General features: G+C 35.3%; 1 protein-coding gene across 1 annotated transcript in view; it reads left to right on the top strand.

Moving 5' to 3' along the window:
- Nucleotides 1-13623, top strand: part of MARCHF11 (membrane associated ring-CH-type finger 11) — a 28722-nt gene extending 15099 nt beyond the window's left edge. The window contains exons 3-4 of the mRNA XM_065752869.1: nt 6264-6456; nt 13066-13623. Of these exons, the coding sequence (XP_065608941.1) occupies nt 6264-6456; nt 13066-13388 (516 nt within the window). The 3' untranslated portion in view covers nt 13389-13623. The remainder of the gene's footprint in view (nt 1-6263; nt 6457-13065) is intronic.
- Nucleotides 13624-14338: the final 715 nt, after the last annotated feature.

Raw genomic sequence — 14338 nt, 5'->3', positions numbered from 1 at the left:
AGATAATTGCATTATGACTACAGGCACTGTCTTAATAATTCATCAAAATTGGTAAGTGTTAAAGGCAAGCTGCAATTTTTGTATCATCGATTCCTTTTAAAATACACATATATAGATCAGTCTGAAAAGTAATGCCTTCTATTTATTTCCACAGAAACTACAACAAATACAAAAAACACAGTAATACTATTTGATAGAGCAAATTCTCAGTTACAGCATGCTATTTTCGTCATAGTAACCACCATTAGCTATATTTTTTTTTTTTTTGCCAGCAGTGAACAAAGCCTTCATGCTGTGCTTGTAAAAATCTGCATGGCTGACTGGAATGTGGCTTGTCTTTTGTGTCACTGATACCACTGCTGAAACTCACCATCCACCACCTCCCTTTGCTTCATAAGCAGTTCCATGTCAGACACCATTCTGTGAGAGTGCCTCTCTGCTGCCATCTGGCACACAGCAACAGCATGTAATGGAATACTGGCTCAGCCTCTTCCACCACACCACCACCATCTGCCTCTGATACTGTGGGCCAAAATACTAAAATGGGAGACATTACTTTCAGAGGAGCCCTTGTAAAAATAGAAGCCTATGGCTAAAAGGGGCATTTCAAATGTTTACATGCTCAATCCTATTCATTTTCTGTCCAAGTAGATCAACAAGTTGCCAGTATCTCTGTGTATTAAATCATGCAAATAATGTTATGTGCACACTACAAAAGATGTTAGAAAAATTATCTGATCCTTCAGACTACTAACAAGCTATAGGTATTTCAAAAATGATGTATTGGACCTAAATGATTGAGTTTTTCAACTTCTGTAAGTTTTATTCATAAACAGACTGCAAATCCTTTATGCATAATGAATGCCTGTGTTTAAGAACGTGTTCCTCTCACAACTATCTGATTCTAGAAGCCAGAGAAAGTAGAAGATTCTATAAAAATCTTGTTGAAGTCAAATAATTAACAGATCTTCAGGTTAATCATACTATGTTATAGTTGGTTACCATAAGGTTGGTTCACCTCCAGCTATTTTTAATTATTTTTCCTATCACCTTCCAGAATGACTAACACTACCCTTCACAAACATGGAATAGTCTTTGTATGTCTTCGTAGAACTATAGAATGGTTTGGGTTGGAAGGAACCCTAAGGATCATCTATTTCCAACCCCGTTGCAATGGGCAAGGACATCTTCCACTAGACTATGTTGCTAAAAGCCCCACCCCACATGGCTTTGAACACCTCCAAGGAAGTTTTCTGTTTCATTACCAGTTGCTAGTCTTCCTGTGTTGGTATTACTATCTGCAGGGGAATTACTCTCTGTTATCTAATCTAAGAAGCCATGAGGAATTTTAGTATGTTCTTTATTAAGGACATAAGAAAACCTGTAGTTCCACTGCAGACAATTTTTGAGTTTAATTTCTGTCTCTATTAGTGTCTTTAAGATCATTTTTCTGCCATGTGTTTTATGACAAACAGCGGGCTTTTACAAGACACAATTTAAAAAAAATAAATTAGTACCGATTTATCTCAAAGATGACAAATCTTTGAATATTGTATCGTTATGTTAGCATATAACATCCATGTTACTTTATTAACTTTATTCTTCAGCAATCAGCCCTTCAAAGAAATATATTTATTTCAACGTCTGGAAGTCTCTACCTGAAAAAATATGAAATTATGCAATATTTATCCTTTATAGAGCACTTAGGGGTGCAATGGTTCTGGGGTCAGAATCAGAACTATGGGATGCATTAAATGTACCAGACTCACAAATGATTTATGAAAGGAAGAACTGTGGTAAAAAAAAAGATTACCAAAGCCAAACATAATGAATTGACAGTAGAAGTGTAGGAAATTCTCAAGGGATGGAAAAGCAATGCTGTATTTAAATCAGAAGCCTGGGTATGGCATGGTACCTCATAACATCACAGATATGATGGGAAAGAATATGAAATGGGATCCTATTTCACAGAAATTTGTAGTTTTTTGGTTTTTTTTGTTGGGAGGGAGTGAATCTGTCTATAAAAATGATTGTTATTATTGTCAGATAAAAATATTTGAAGTTTTCTTTTACTTTTGATTTTAAAGCAAAATGCCAGTTTATATATATATATATATTTATGCACTTTAAAGAAGCTTATAATAGAAAGGCTGTTTAGAACTTCTCTGATTTGTTAAAACTTAGCTAAAAATCTTAATGTTTGGGGGGATGTAAATTAAGCAAATGATAAATTAGGAAGTAAGTCATAATTTATAATCTTGAGCAATTAAGAATTACAAGGCAAGTTATGTGACAAAAATGTGAAATAATTTTATGGAAATAAAGGATTTAAATTATGACACACCATAATGATATCATTCAATTTGAAATGTTAAATAATTCAGATTGTTGAATTCTAAACACAATTTCTTTATTGCTGATTCTTTTACCATGCTACTTTTGTGATCTCTTTATCATAAACAGTTACTTTAATACTAAAAGTTGAAGTGCCTATAACATGTAGTAGGGCATGTGGTAAGGTGAATGATTGTAAGAAATCAGACTGGATTTGAAATTTAAACAAAAAACTCTTCTATCCGTAAACATTTATCAGAGTATATACTCACATTTTAATTATACTTCGAACGAGATTTCAGATAGCAGAAAGCATTGACTACAACTGCTGTTCCTCTTCATAAATCCTGTTATGAAATGCAGTGTAAACATCAGTCCCATGTAGTTCTTTCTCACTGCCTAATGGCTAATACTGTCTATGGCTAAGTAAAAAACTAAATCTTTGGAGCTTATTTACATATGAATTATGTAATAACCATAGAATACCTTCTCCATGAGAAAAATATGTCTGTCTCAGTCCAATCTGCTTGCTCTTTATAATTCATACCCAAACACAATAGAAGTTAAAGGTAGAATGAAGATATATTTCCTGAAAGGAAAGAGACTAAGTTTCTGAAGCAAAATTGTCTGGGGGCAGAGGGACAGGGAGAAGGAACTTTCATTTCTGGTCAATTAGAGATCAGAAACACGCATGGTCTTCTTGACATTTGCACTAAGGAGGGACATACACAATAACTGAGGTTCTGGACCTGATCACATTAGAGTTTAACACCAATCTATTCCACTCTGACTGTTGTGCTGGATTCTTACAGCAGACAGCCTTGCACCAGGAAACAAGATAGCATTTTTCAATAAAACTGTTCAGGCTTCTTGCGTGCTTTTCATATTACATGTACCATCCTTCCTCACCTACCTACTCTGGGATCTTATTGATTAGTTTAACTTGCAGACTATTCTGATAGGAAGATAAAATATGTAAATTGCTTAGAAAATGCTGACCTTCATATTGAGGATAGTGGAGGAAGTGTAGTTTCTTTTGTACAAAAGAAAGGCAGCAGATACCACAAAGGTCAAAGTAGCTAAGTAAGAGCAAAGAATATCCAACCCTTTTTTGGGGATCTTGATTGTTGTTTTTTGTTTTTGTTTTAATTACTCACTGATTTTTAAAGGCAAACAAATTAGGGACCATGATCTGTGGAAGGCTTATGCATTTCCTCAGTAATTGAAGTGGCTCCCCTTCCTGGGTTGGTAGCACAGTAGTATGTTGAATTTTTGGAATTATTAAATTTATAGAGGTTGAGAGACTGTTACCTTCTTGAAGCCCTTTCATCTGATCAGTAGAATAACAAAATGACTAGAACACATTATTAAGAAGATGCCAAGGAGAGAATGAGATCATATCTGTATTTCTTAGGAGTTTTAAAGGTCAAGATTTTCTAGACAGAAATTTGGGGAAAGTCAACAGATGCCCTAGAAAGAACTTTTCATGAAAAACAAACAAAAAAAAACAAACAAAAATAGTGGTAGAAATGATTAAGTCTCTTTAGGAATGGGTGATGATAGGAACAGAAATTGCATGCCTCGCAATGTTAGAATAGAAGGTAAGCTTTATAACTAGACTGAACTCTACATTACTTATCCTAGACGTAGATACTGCTTTTCCTCTGTGCACTGCTAATTTTGAAGAATAATTATGAGTAATTGAAGTTAAATATATATATATATATAATAATCAAAGTAAGCTGAAGTAAGCCCGGGGAATTCCACTGTGAAAGACCTGCTGTTTTTTTCGGTGATAGACAGATTTTTTTTTCAGTTCACTGCTAGCTTCTTCCATGAATTTGATAGTTTAGTATTTTATGACAGTTAATAAATAAAACTAAATTTTACTTCATGTAAACATGCTATTATTTCTTGCATTCTGAACAAGTGTATTATAGGTCTGTCTTACACTGATAATGAAAGAAGATAGAAATATATATAACCAACAGCATTTTTGGCAGCTTTCTGCCAGGTCACACTGTGTACCATTAGCTGTGAAATGAAAAATAATTTTGTTGAACATATCCCCACCGAGTCTAAAGAGAGCTCTATGAATTTCTGTCCTGACATTTAAGTCCTGTGTACAATATCTGAATCATGAGAAGCTCATACCATTCTGTCATGCATAAATTGTAACTGACTTTCCCTGACCTTGTAAAAAACTTTCCTAACAAAGGAAATGAGTATCCATACTTACTTTACTATTAAAAAAAAAAACCAACCTATTATTGAACATGAATAGCTCCATTCCAACTTCCAAATTTCAGTGAAATGGTTAGTATGAATTTAATAAGATAATGATAAAAGAATAGCATTTTGAGCAACGTAATTCACAAATTGTATGATTACCTTTTTGTACTGTTAGAAGGCTGCAACAAGTGGAGGTAAGCAGGATCAGGTGTGCAAATTAGGCACCAGTTTAAAAAGTTAATGGGAAAAGCTGAAATAGAAGGGGAGAGGATCTCATTGCTCATCTAGGCTCTTTGCAGTGGGACTAGACGGGGGAGCTTAAATTGTGGATCAGACTGGATGTAAGAAAAAAGTTTTTTTACCTGAGTGCAGTAAAGAAGTTCACTAGATTGTTCAGACAAGTTGAGCTGTCTCTGTAATTGGAGATTTTTAAGCCCTGAGCAATCTGGCCCGATCTCATCACTGACCCCATTTGAAGCAGAAAGTTGAACAAGAGACCTTCTGCAGCCCCTTGCAACCTGAATTATTCTACCATCATACAATACTGGCTACCCAACTGCTGTTAAAAAAGAATGCTGTTATAAAACAACAGAGAAAATAACTATGAGTGGATGGGAAAAGTAATAGAGCTGTCATGGTTAGTAGTTCTTTTTCCTCTTGGTCCTTATTGCAACCCTAGAAGTGGGTAGATATTCTCAAAGTTAGGAACAGAAACGATATCAATCTAAAGATTCAGCACTCTTTATCTCTGGAGCAGATCATGGTGCTAGAATGGGGAGTCTGGCAAACTAGTTCAGACAAACAATTGACTACAAAAGACCACATACATTAAGGGCAATCTGGGTGTGGTGTTTTTTTGTTTGTTTTTTGTTTGTTTTGTTTTGTTATGTTTTGTTTTGCTTTTGTGACCCTTGAACAAAACTACTTCTGTTTTTATATTGTCAAAATTCAGTAAGTGTACTTTTTATACTAAAAACTTGTCACACCACAAATCTGAATCATCTCTCATACGTAGGATACAGCCTTCCTAAAAAAGGCAGACAGAGTTATTGTGTGCTGGAAAGAAATGTGCATGCTGCCTATGTTTGGGGCTCTTCCCAAGTTGCCTCCACACTAAGCTATGGATGTATCTTTGTACTGTCAACAGTGGTTTATACAGAGAAGCCCTTTCCCTTGGTGCGCTGGGAGACAGCCAGGAGCTTCTTTGATGAGCAGCAGAAAAGTGGAAAATGGCTTTAGGCTTGGACGGGGGTGGGATGAGAAGGAAAGGTGTCACTTTCAACTTATTTCACTAACATAAGACATACTTAGACTGTCTTCCCAACTTTGTGTGCATTCTGTTTGTTAGCATACAAATATGAAAGGCTGAGTTCCGTTCCTAAGACTAATCTTTTTTTGCTTATGTATTCAAAATAGATATAAACTAATAACTCTTCTGAAGTTCACAGCTAGATGGTGATGGTAGTGACACTGAAGGAGGTGGGGAAGCAATTATTAGTTTCACTTTTAGGTGTTTTTTTTTAAGTGAAATAGGTAAAAGAATTCTATAAAATGTCACTTTCAGAAATATCAGTAACATTTTATGAAGATATGTATGAATTTTGAAATAATTTCTGATTTCGGGAAGAAAAGTGGAGTTGAATGTACGATCACAGAAAATAACATTTTTATCTTATACACCTTTGTTTCTCTTTTAGTGGCAAAGCATTACTATAACACTGGTTGAGAAAGTGCAGATGGTTGCTGTAATCCTAGGATCTCTGTTCTTAGTAGCAAGTGTGACTTGGCTTCTATGGTCAGCCTTCAGCCCCTATGCAGTATGGCAAAGAAAGGACATCCTTTTTCAAATCTGCTATGGAATGTATGGTTTTATGGATCTAGTATGCATAGGTAAGCTCAAAAACTTTAAACAGCACAGACTGTGGTTTAAGACTGTGACTATTTTTCTAATTGGTCACTCTAATTGATCACTCCAGTTCTTTTCTGATTTATCCTCAGCTGATACCAGTATTGCTATTTACAGTGTTATGGATACTGCAAATATAAAAGAACCAAAGAGGCCTTACTCTCAGACTGATCAAAGCATCTTAGTGATGAGAATAGGATTGGTTTAAAGTACTGGAAATACGGATAAGGAGCAATTTTCAGAAATTGTTAGTGATAAATGTTGGTGTTATCCCAATCTCTTATATGGGAATTGTGAAGGGCAATGCTAAATTCTGCTCAAAAAGGTGCAAGGAAACAGAACAATATCAAGGCTTTTGCTCCAAACATAAGGCTGTACATCTTTTACTGTCAACTACTCATCACTGTAAGAGTATTTACGTTTCATCTGATTGCCTTTTCTATTTGTTTTGTAAATTCCACACACACACACACACCAAAAAAAAAGCTAGAATATTTTTGGACAGATTTTCTTCAGTGAATCTTTCAAAGAAGTGAATACAACTTAAGTTTCTAACAGCCTAGGCTGGTACTCAGCTTTTAATGGAAAACAAAAGCTCAGCTGCACCACCAGCTACATCCTCACTCCTGCTGAGCACTCAAAGGTTTTTGCTTTTGTTAGAAAAAGAAAACAAAACAAAACTCAAGGTGTAGACAAAAAGTGTTTCATGCATTCTAAGCTTTTCAGTTCTATGTAATTCTATGTTTTGTTTGTGCTTTTTTGTTGTTGCTGTTTGTTTGCTTTTTGCGCAGATTTTAATTACAAAAATTTACTTTGATATACATTGGATAGTTGGAATAACTAGGTATTTCAAACTATCTTCATTCCATTCAATTCCTCTAGTTGTTAAAATGACCAGATCAAATCAATCTAAAGACCAACAGAGAATGTCTGTGGTTGAGCTGAAATATTAGTGATCTTACCTAGATAAATAAACTATTCTAAGGTGTGCCTTCAATAGATTGCTACATGCAGTTAGGTAGCTGCCCTTCAAGTCAGCCGGGCTCAAGCCACCTCTGGGCTGGAAGCCTGACATGTCTGCAGTTACACAAATATATGTTTTACAGACTTATAGAAAAAAATATATGAACGTCTTTACATTGCTTGCACCCAAACTGGATGTAATTAACGCTGGGTTTTTTTATAATGCTTAAATTCAATGCACATATGACTTATCTGGAAATTCAGAAACGGAAGCTTGGTAATTGTAAAATTCTGATAATACAGTCATTCAGCCTGCACAATCTACACATAATTTCAAGTAATCAGCATTCTGTGGGCTTGGAATATCAGGAATCCTTGTAACTTTTCAAAATATTTATTAATATATTCAATTCTATTCAATTTTATCATTAAATGAAGAGTTTTAGATTGATAGTTTTAATTTAAATTATTTGAATAAGGTTTTCTAATAGATGAATGTAATTATTATTTATGAATCATGTAAAAACACAATACTGCCAATTATGCTAATGACTTCCCAAAGACATTAACATATGCTTTTTACCATTGCATATCATATATAATCTCTTATATCACAAAGGTTGCCATGCTCACAGGCAGCTGCAGTTCTTACTTGCTCTCATTTGTATTTAGTCATCCATGACATTCTCTTCATTTGAGCTTAGTCTTACGAAGGACTTGCAATTATACCAATATTCCCACTAGAATCTCTGTTTATTTCACTGTGCACACTTATGAGTTTGCCTGTGCAGCACCTATTCCAAGGCAAGTGGGTGTGTTACTGGTGGTACGATCAAGATGTAGTCCAACTCATTTCTGCTATGCCTTCCTATACCCTTGCACAAACAATGTTAACTTTCGGGCATTTGAGGAGTTTAAATAGCTGTACATTTTAAGTATTCTGTTGTTATCATTTTAAAAGCAATTTGCCCCGAAGTAGTGACATATTTGCATGAAGTCTTTGAATACTCACAGATATTTGGCCTTCCACCTCTTCTGCTTCCACTTTTTATTTTTTTTCAGACACTGCTTTTTAGCTAGACACCATTTTGGCATTTATTTTTACCTCCCATCCTCTCTTTGGTCAGTACTTTTTCTCAGCCTCATACTTTGTACTCAGCCTTCCACCTTATTTCAGCCTCATTTTATTCTAGGCCTCCACCTTTCTTCAGCCTCCCATTACTCTTCAGCTTTTATTCTTGCCTCTCACCCTTCTTCAATCTCCAGTTTTTCTCAACCTGCACTCATTCATTTTTTTTTTCTGACTTTGCACTGCTTTAGTTGATTTTTTTTCCCTCTGCATCCACCTTCTTTTCAACAGCCCGTTTCACATTCAACCTTTTTCTCAGCCTTTACATCATTTTTTCTCTGCTACCCATCCCTTCTTTTTCTCTCAACCTTTTTTAGCCTTGACTTTTTAATTAAAATCTTCTACACTTTTCTCAGCCTCACATCCCTTTGCAGCCTCAAGCCCATTCCAGCTTCTTCATATTGTCAGATACCTATATTATCAGAGCTCCCATACCTTCTCAACCTCCACTTCTCAAAGTCTATTTCTCAGCCTTCCACACAGTTTCTCTCTCCACTTTTATCCTCCCATGTTGTTTTGGTCTCCACTTTTTTCTCACACTACTTTCTTAACCTCCCAACTTTTATGGATTATATTGAACCTCCCACCCCCTTTTGGTCTCCTGCCTCATTCTTACATCCCACCCTTTCTTTGTCCACCCATTTTTTCAGCCCTTTTTTGTTTTGTTTTGTTTTGTTTTGTTTTGTTTTATTTTCAGCCTCCCATCACTTCTTGGCCTCCTACTCTGGTTTTTTTTTTTTTTTTTGCCTCTACTTTTTTCAACCTTTTTTTTTTTTTTTTTGAGTCTTCCACCCTTTTTAAGACTACTTTATTTCAGCCTCTACTTTTCTTTAGTCTCCCATCCCTTTAGAATCTCTACACTCCCTTTGTTTTCCCTCCTGCTTTCAGCATTCACTCCTTCTCAAGCTTTATGTTTTCTTACACATGCTGAAGCTTTTGGTATTTTTTTCTCAGCCTTCCCACCTCTTTTTAGTCTGCTACTTTTGTTTTGTCATCTCACCTTTTTTTGTCCTACCAACTCTTTTGTTCTCCATTTTGTTCTTCTGCTCCTTTTTGACCTTCCACTTCTTTCTCAGCCTCCTTCTCATACTGTTTTTCTTGGACCATGCAATGAAAGAGTCCTTTTTCAAGCCCTCTTTCATGCCTTTTTCTCTCCCAATGTTGCAAATACCTTGTAACATTTATCTAACTAATTCCCTTCCTTGTAAAACTGAACATGCAGAGGTTTTTGGTTTTGTTTTTCAATGTGAACACATCCAGCTACACTTAGTATTTCTTCACTCAGAAATAGTTACATTTTCACATTTGTATTTAACTGTAAATAGTTGAGAGAATTAAATTGCTCTTTTGAAGTGGATGTTTCACTTTGAAAATTTATTGCTTTCCTTTTTTTTTTTTTTTTTTTTTTTTTTTTGTATTTGTGGATCATAATGTTTTGTCAGTGGGCGAAGGCTGTTTTTAAAGTGTCTTTTATTTCCCGGTAAAAAATGTTTAGGCTTCTGGGATGATAATTCCTGAATTATTAGATAAATTATTGTGATAATTAAAGACAACACAGGAGCCTAATGCCACATCTGAATGAAGTCTCCTTCTTGTAAAGACATTCCATATGAAAAAGCTCAAGTGTTCTGTGGTTCAGGATATGAAACCCTTTGGACAGAGAAAATGAAAGAATCTCACAGTACTTCACAATGAACAAATGAAAAATGATATCCCCATAATCCTATCATCTGGCTCCCACCACAGTCACAACATTTTAGAAATCAATCCTGAATGCAAAGCCTTCATAGAATCCTAGCACATTTTGCCAGGCCTCTCATTCCCAGAGCTCTGTTCCTTGTAGATGTTACTTGGACAGAATGTTGGAACAGCCAGCAGCACTGAAATCTAACACTTATTCTTGATATTGTCTAGGTCAGACAGAGTATTCTGCTGATCTGTAATTTTTTCCTCTAGGACTGTGCAATTATGTTCTCTGAACTATTGAAACCATGGGTTTTGGAACAAGTTAGTATAATTCAAGGTTTTATCCTTGCTTTTTCTTCTCTTGTACCCCTAATGATTTGCTGTGGATCTCACAAGAAAAAGATTCTGCATAATCATTAGTAACTAACTAACGGCTTATATTCTGATCATCAGAACTTCTCTGCAACTGGAAAATCATATCCAGCATTTAAACTTCACACAGATTTCCCCTTATTTATGGTCTCAGAACTTCTGGTGTAGAGAGGTGTTTTTTTAATTTTTTTTCTGCCTAAAAGTTTCTTTCAAAAGAGACAGGCTGTCTACTGGCATTCTTCTGCCTCCTCTGTATAGATTCCTCTAAATTTGCAGTTTTATCAGGTGGGAAATCAACCTTTTGAAGGGAAAAGTTATGAAAGTGCTCTTTTTTTCCTTAAGCATTGTCAAATCAGTCAACTTTATTTCAAGCCTTGAAATATTTGATCCTTTGTTCCATAGCTCTTTGAGAGCACATGTGAATAACAGCTTCTCTTTATAATAAAATTTATCTTTCCTATTGTTGTTGAGAAAAAATCTGAAAATATAATTACACTAAATCCTGAAAGCTCAAAACAGGAAAAAATAGTTCCTTAAAATAAAACAGTCATATGACTTTTCTGTCATAATTTGGGGGAGGGATGCTGTTGACTTTAAGTGTACTTTATGTACTTGAATGATCCTTCCAACTGCTTCCTGCTGTATCCTAAAATATGCTGTTTGGGTACCAGTGGAGAGCAGGCAGGTATCAGAAATCTTCAGGCTGGGGTAAATAGGTTCTCTCAATTTTGCTTCACCACAGTCTTGCGAGTAATTGGACTGATCCAGGAATTGGTAGAGTGAAACTACAATTATGCTCTTTTTGTTCTGTAGGAAAGAAAAAGGAATTTCTCTCACAGCAATAAAACCGTGGCTTATTTGGCTTGCTGTCTTGGTTTCTGATCAAAGATCATTTAGCCCGCATCAGGCGCTTCAAGGAATTCCAGCTGACTTGAGAGGCTCGGAGGGCTACTAAAGCTGCTGTCATGTGTCCTGGAAGCAACCTTGTTCTTATCCATCGTTCAATGCAATGATCTTTAAATATGTATTTGAATGCACACTGTTATCTGAAAATCACTGCACTTGAATCTGAAGTTTGCTCTTCACATAACTTCTTTTATCATCCTTTCTGCTTCTGTCATCTCTCTTTGAATGATTCTTTTCTGGTATCAGTTAATCCCCGTAGGAGACTCAGATACTTAAATTACAATTTTGTTGTGTGGCAACAGGTAATATATGATCTCTTTTGATAAAGAAGTGTAGCCTGTGATGCAACAGAGGATACTACAGACTTTGAAAGGTATAGGAAAATTTTAAGCAAGAAACATATCAAGGGCAACTAATATATTGCAAGATTACTCTGAACCATACAAACAACCATGCCTGTTCAGGAGCAGAAGGAAAAACTAATAAGGCTGAAGCTCAGTGAGCCCCCAAGTAAATTCATTCATGCATGAAGAATGTGCATATAAACATATAAATAATAAAAGTATTTAAGTAATAAAAGTATAAAAGTATATAAGTAATAAAAGTATAAAAGAATAAAAGTATACACACACCTATGATGAAGAATTTCATTTATGTAAACAAATTTCTTGCATGGTTACAAAAAGCATGAGAAACATGGAAGGTCAGAAGCAGATTGGTCTATTCAGGACTTCAGATAAACCGTGTTTTCCTTAAAAGGACCATCTAAAAGGTCGTGCTTTTATCTACTGAATTTTGGAGTGAAAGAAGAAAGCCCATCATCCTTGCCATGCTCATCATTGTTAATGAAAAGGTGTAATTTCTTCTTTCTCTACTGAAGCAAGAAAGTAAAGTCATTATTCTTACAGCTGTTCCAAGTTGTCATAATTTTTTTGTGCTCTCAGGCTGAAATAAGAATGCAAAAACAGTTTCATTTGTTTGTACTGAATTCTACAAAACACATCTGAACAAATTTAAGATTTACAGAAAGTCCAACTTTCTTAAAGATCTACTTAAACTGGTGCAATTCTCTATAAATAGGACTTACTGTGAACAAGGATAACACCAGCATAAATAATCAGTTTACAGATCTGCTGGTAAGGTTGACTGATACTGGTTTACTTACACATAAATACTTTTTCTTTAGGCATGCTCAGATAATTCCATTATTCATTATGTTGAGTTTACATTCAGAACAATTTTATTCCCTGCTTAGGAGGACTGGGAAATTTGTGTAATTTTTGGATTTTGTTTAAGTACATGAAGGGAAAGTTTAAAATTGCAAAAAATATATAAATGCTGTATTCATGTGCGTGCTGCCCTTCCCCAATCTTGAACACGTGAATATTATATCACACATGTGCAACTTAGTTGAATTGTCAGTTATAGTGGCTAGATTCATTACAACTTGGCATTATGAAGTTAAATGTGTATTTACTCTCAAGATGATACCCAGTGACATTATGTACAAACTAATGTCGTCTTCTCTCAATTTCAGGTCTCATAGTACATGAAGGTGCATCTGTTTATCGAGTGTTTAAGAGATGGAGGGCTGTGAATCTACACTGGGATGTGTTAAATTACGATAAAGCTACAGATATAGAAGAGAGCAATCGAGGAGAATCCTCAGCGGGAAGGACATTGTGGTTACCACTGACTGCATTTAGAAACAGAAATTTAGTTCACCCAACACAGTTAACCTCACCAAGATTTCAGTGTGGCTACGTATTGTTACATCTGTTCAACCGCATGAGACCTCAGGAAGATTCATCAGAGGATAATGGCTCTGGGGAAGTAGTAATGAGAGTGACCTCAGTGTAAAGATTAAGCTCACTGTGCTACACTGATAAGAATAACGTGCCCTGATGTTACAAGGGTTTGGAATGTAGCTACAACAAATGGTGAAACCATTAACACTTGAAAAAAAACAACAACACATTTTTTTGAAAATTTAATGCTTTTTATACGATCAACTCAGTCACAAATACATTTTTTCTGACAAAAGAAACAAAACAAAACAAAACAACAACAACAACAACAAAAAACGCAACAAAAACCAACACCCAACCTCTTGCTTTTTATATAGTCTGGTTTATTAAATTTTTGGTCAATTTTACATAAGGTATATACAATTATAGTTTAATTCTTAGGTCTTTGAATGCTGAAGAAATCATTTTTAATTAAAAAAAATATTTAAATGTATTTTCTTAAACACTGGCTTTAATCCACTGTTATTATTTTTCCCACTTTCATGAGGATTAAACTGAACAGATTTCTTTCAAAAAGAAAAAAAAAAGTTGACATAAGTTAAGTATTCTTTCTTTCCTACGTCTTTATTTTGTTGTTTGTAGCTCAGTTTGGGTTTATGAAAGTGAGAGATACATTGTCCCTTGTCTTTAAGCAGCAAATCCAGTGGGCATTCTTAAAACCAAGAGAGAAGATGCCAGCCCTTCTTTTGGCTCTCCCAAGGGGATGCTGATGTCGGACACAGGAAAGACAGGGAAAGTGCATGTCATTCCTCTCAAGTGTACAAGAGCTGCAGATGATGGGATCTGTGCCTGTGCACAGAAATCACACTGCATTCCAAGCAGTGGTGCTGCATTTAGCAGCCTCTGAATTTCCAGCAGCAGTCTGACTACAAGACATTGTCCGAACATATTCTTTAAAATAAAGAAGAAATGGGCATAAAAACTGCTGAAATAATTAATTCAAACTGAAAATAAAGTACCTGCTTTAGACAGCCTGCCTAAGCAGGGGTTGCACTAGATGAT

Source organism: Cyrtonyx montezumae, unplaced genomic scaffold (assembly GCF_038088225.1).
Source record: "Cyrtonyx montezumae isolate F1298 unplaced genomic scaffold, pur_monq_1.0 scaffold_8, whole genome shotgun sequence".
NCBI lineage: Eukaryota > Metazoa > Chordata > Aves > Galliformes > Odontophoridae > Cyrtonyx > Cyrtonyx montezumae.
Note: the sequence above shows the minus strand (reverse complement) of the source record. Positions and strands in the feature narration are given on the sequence as shown.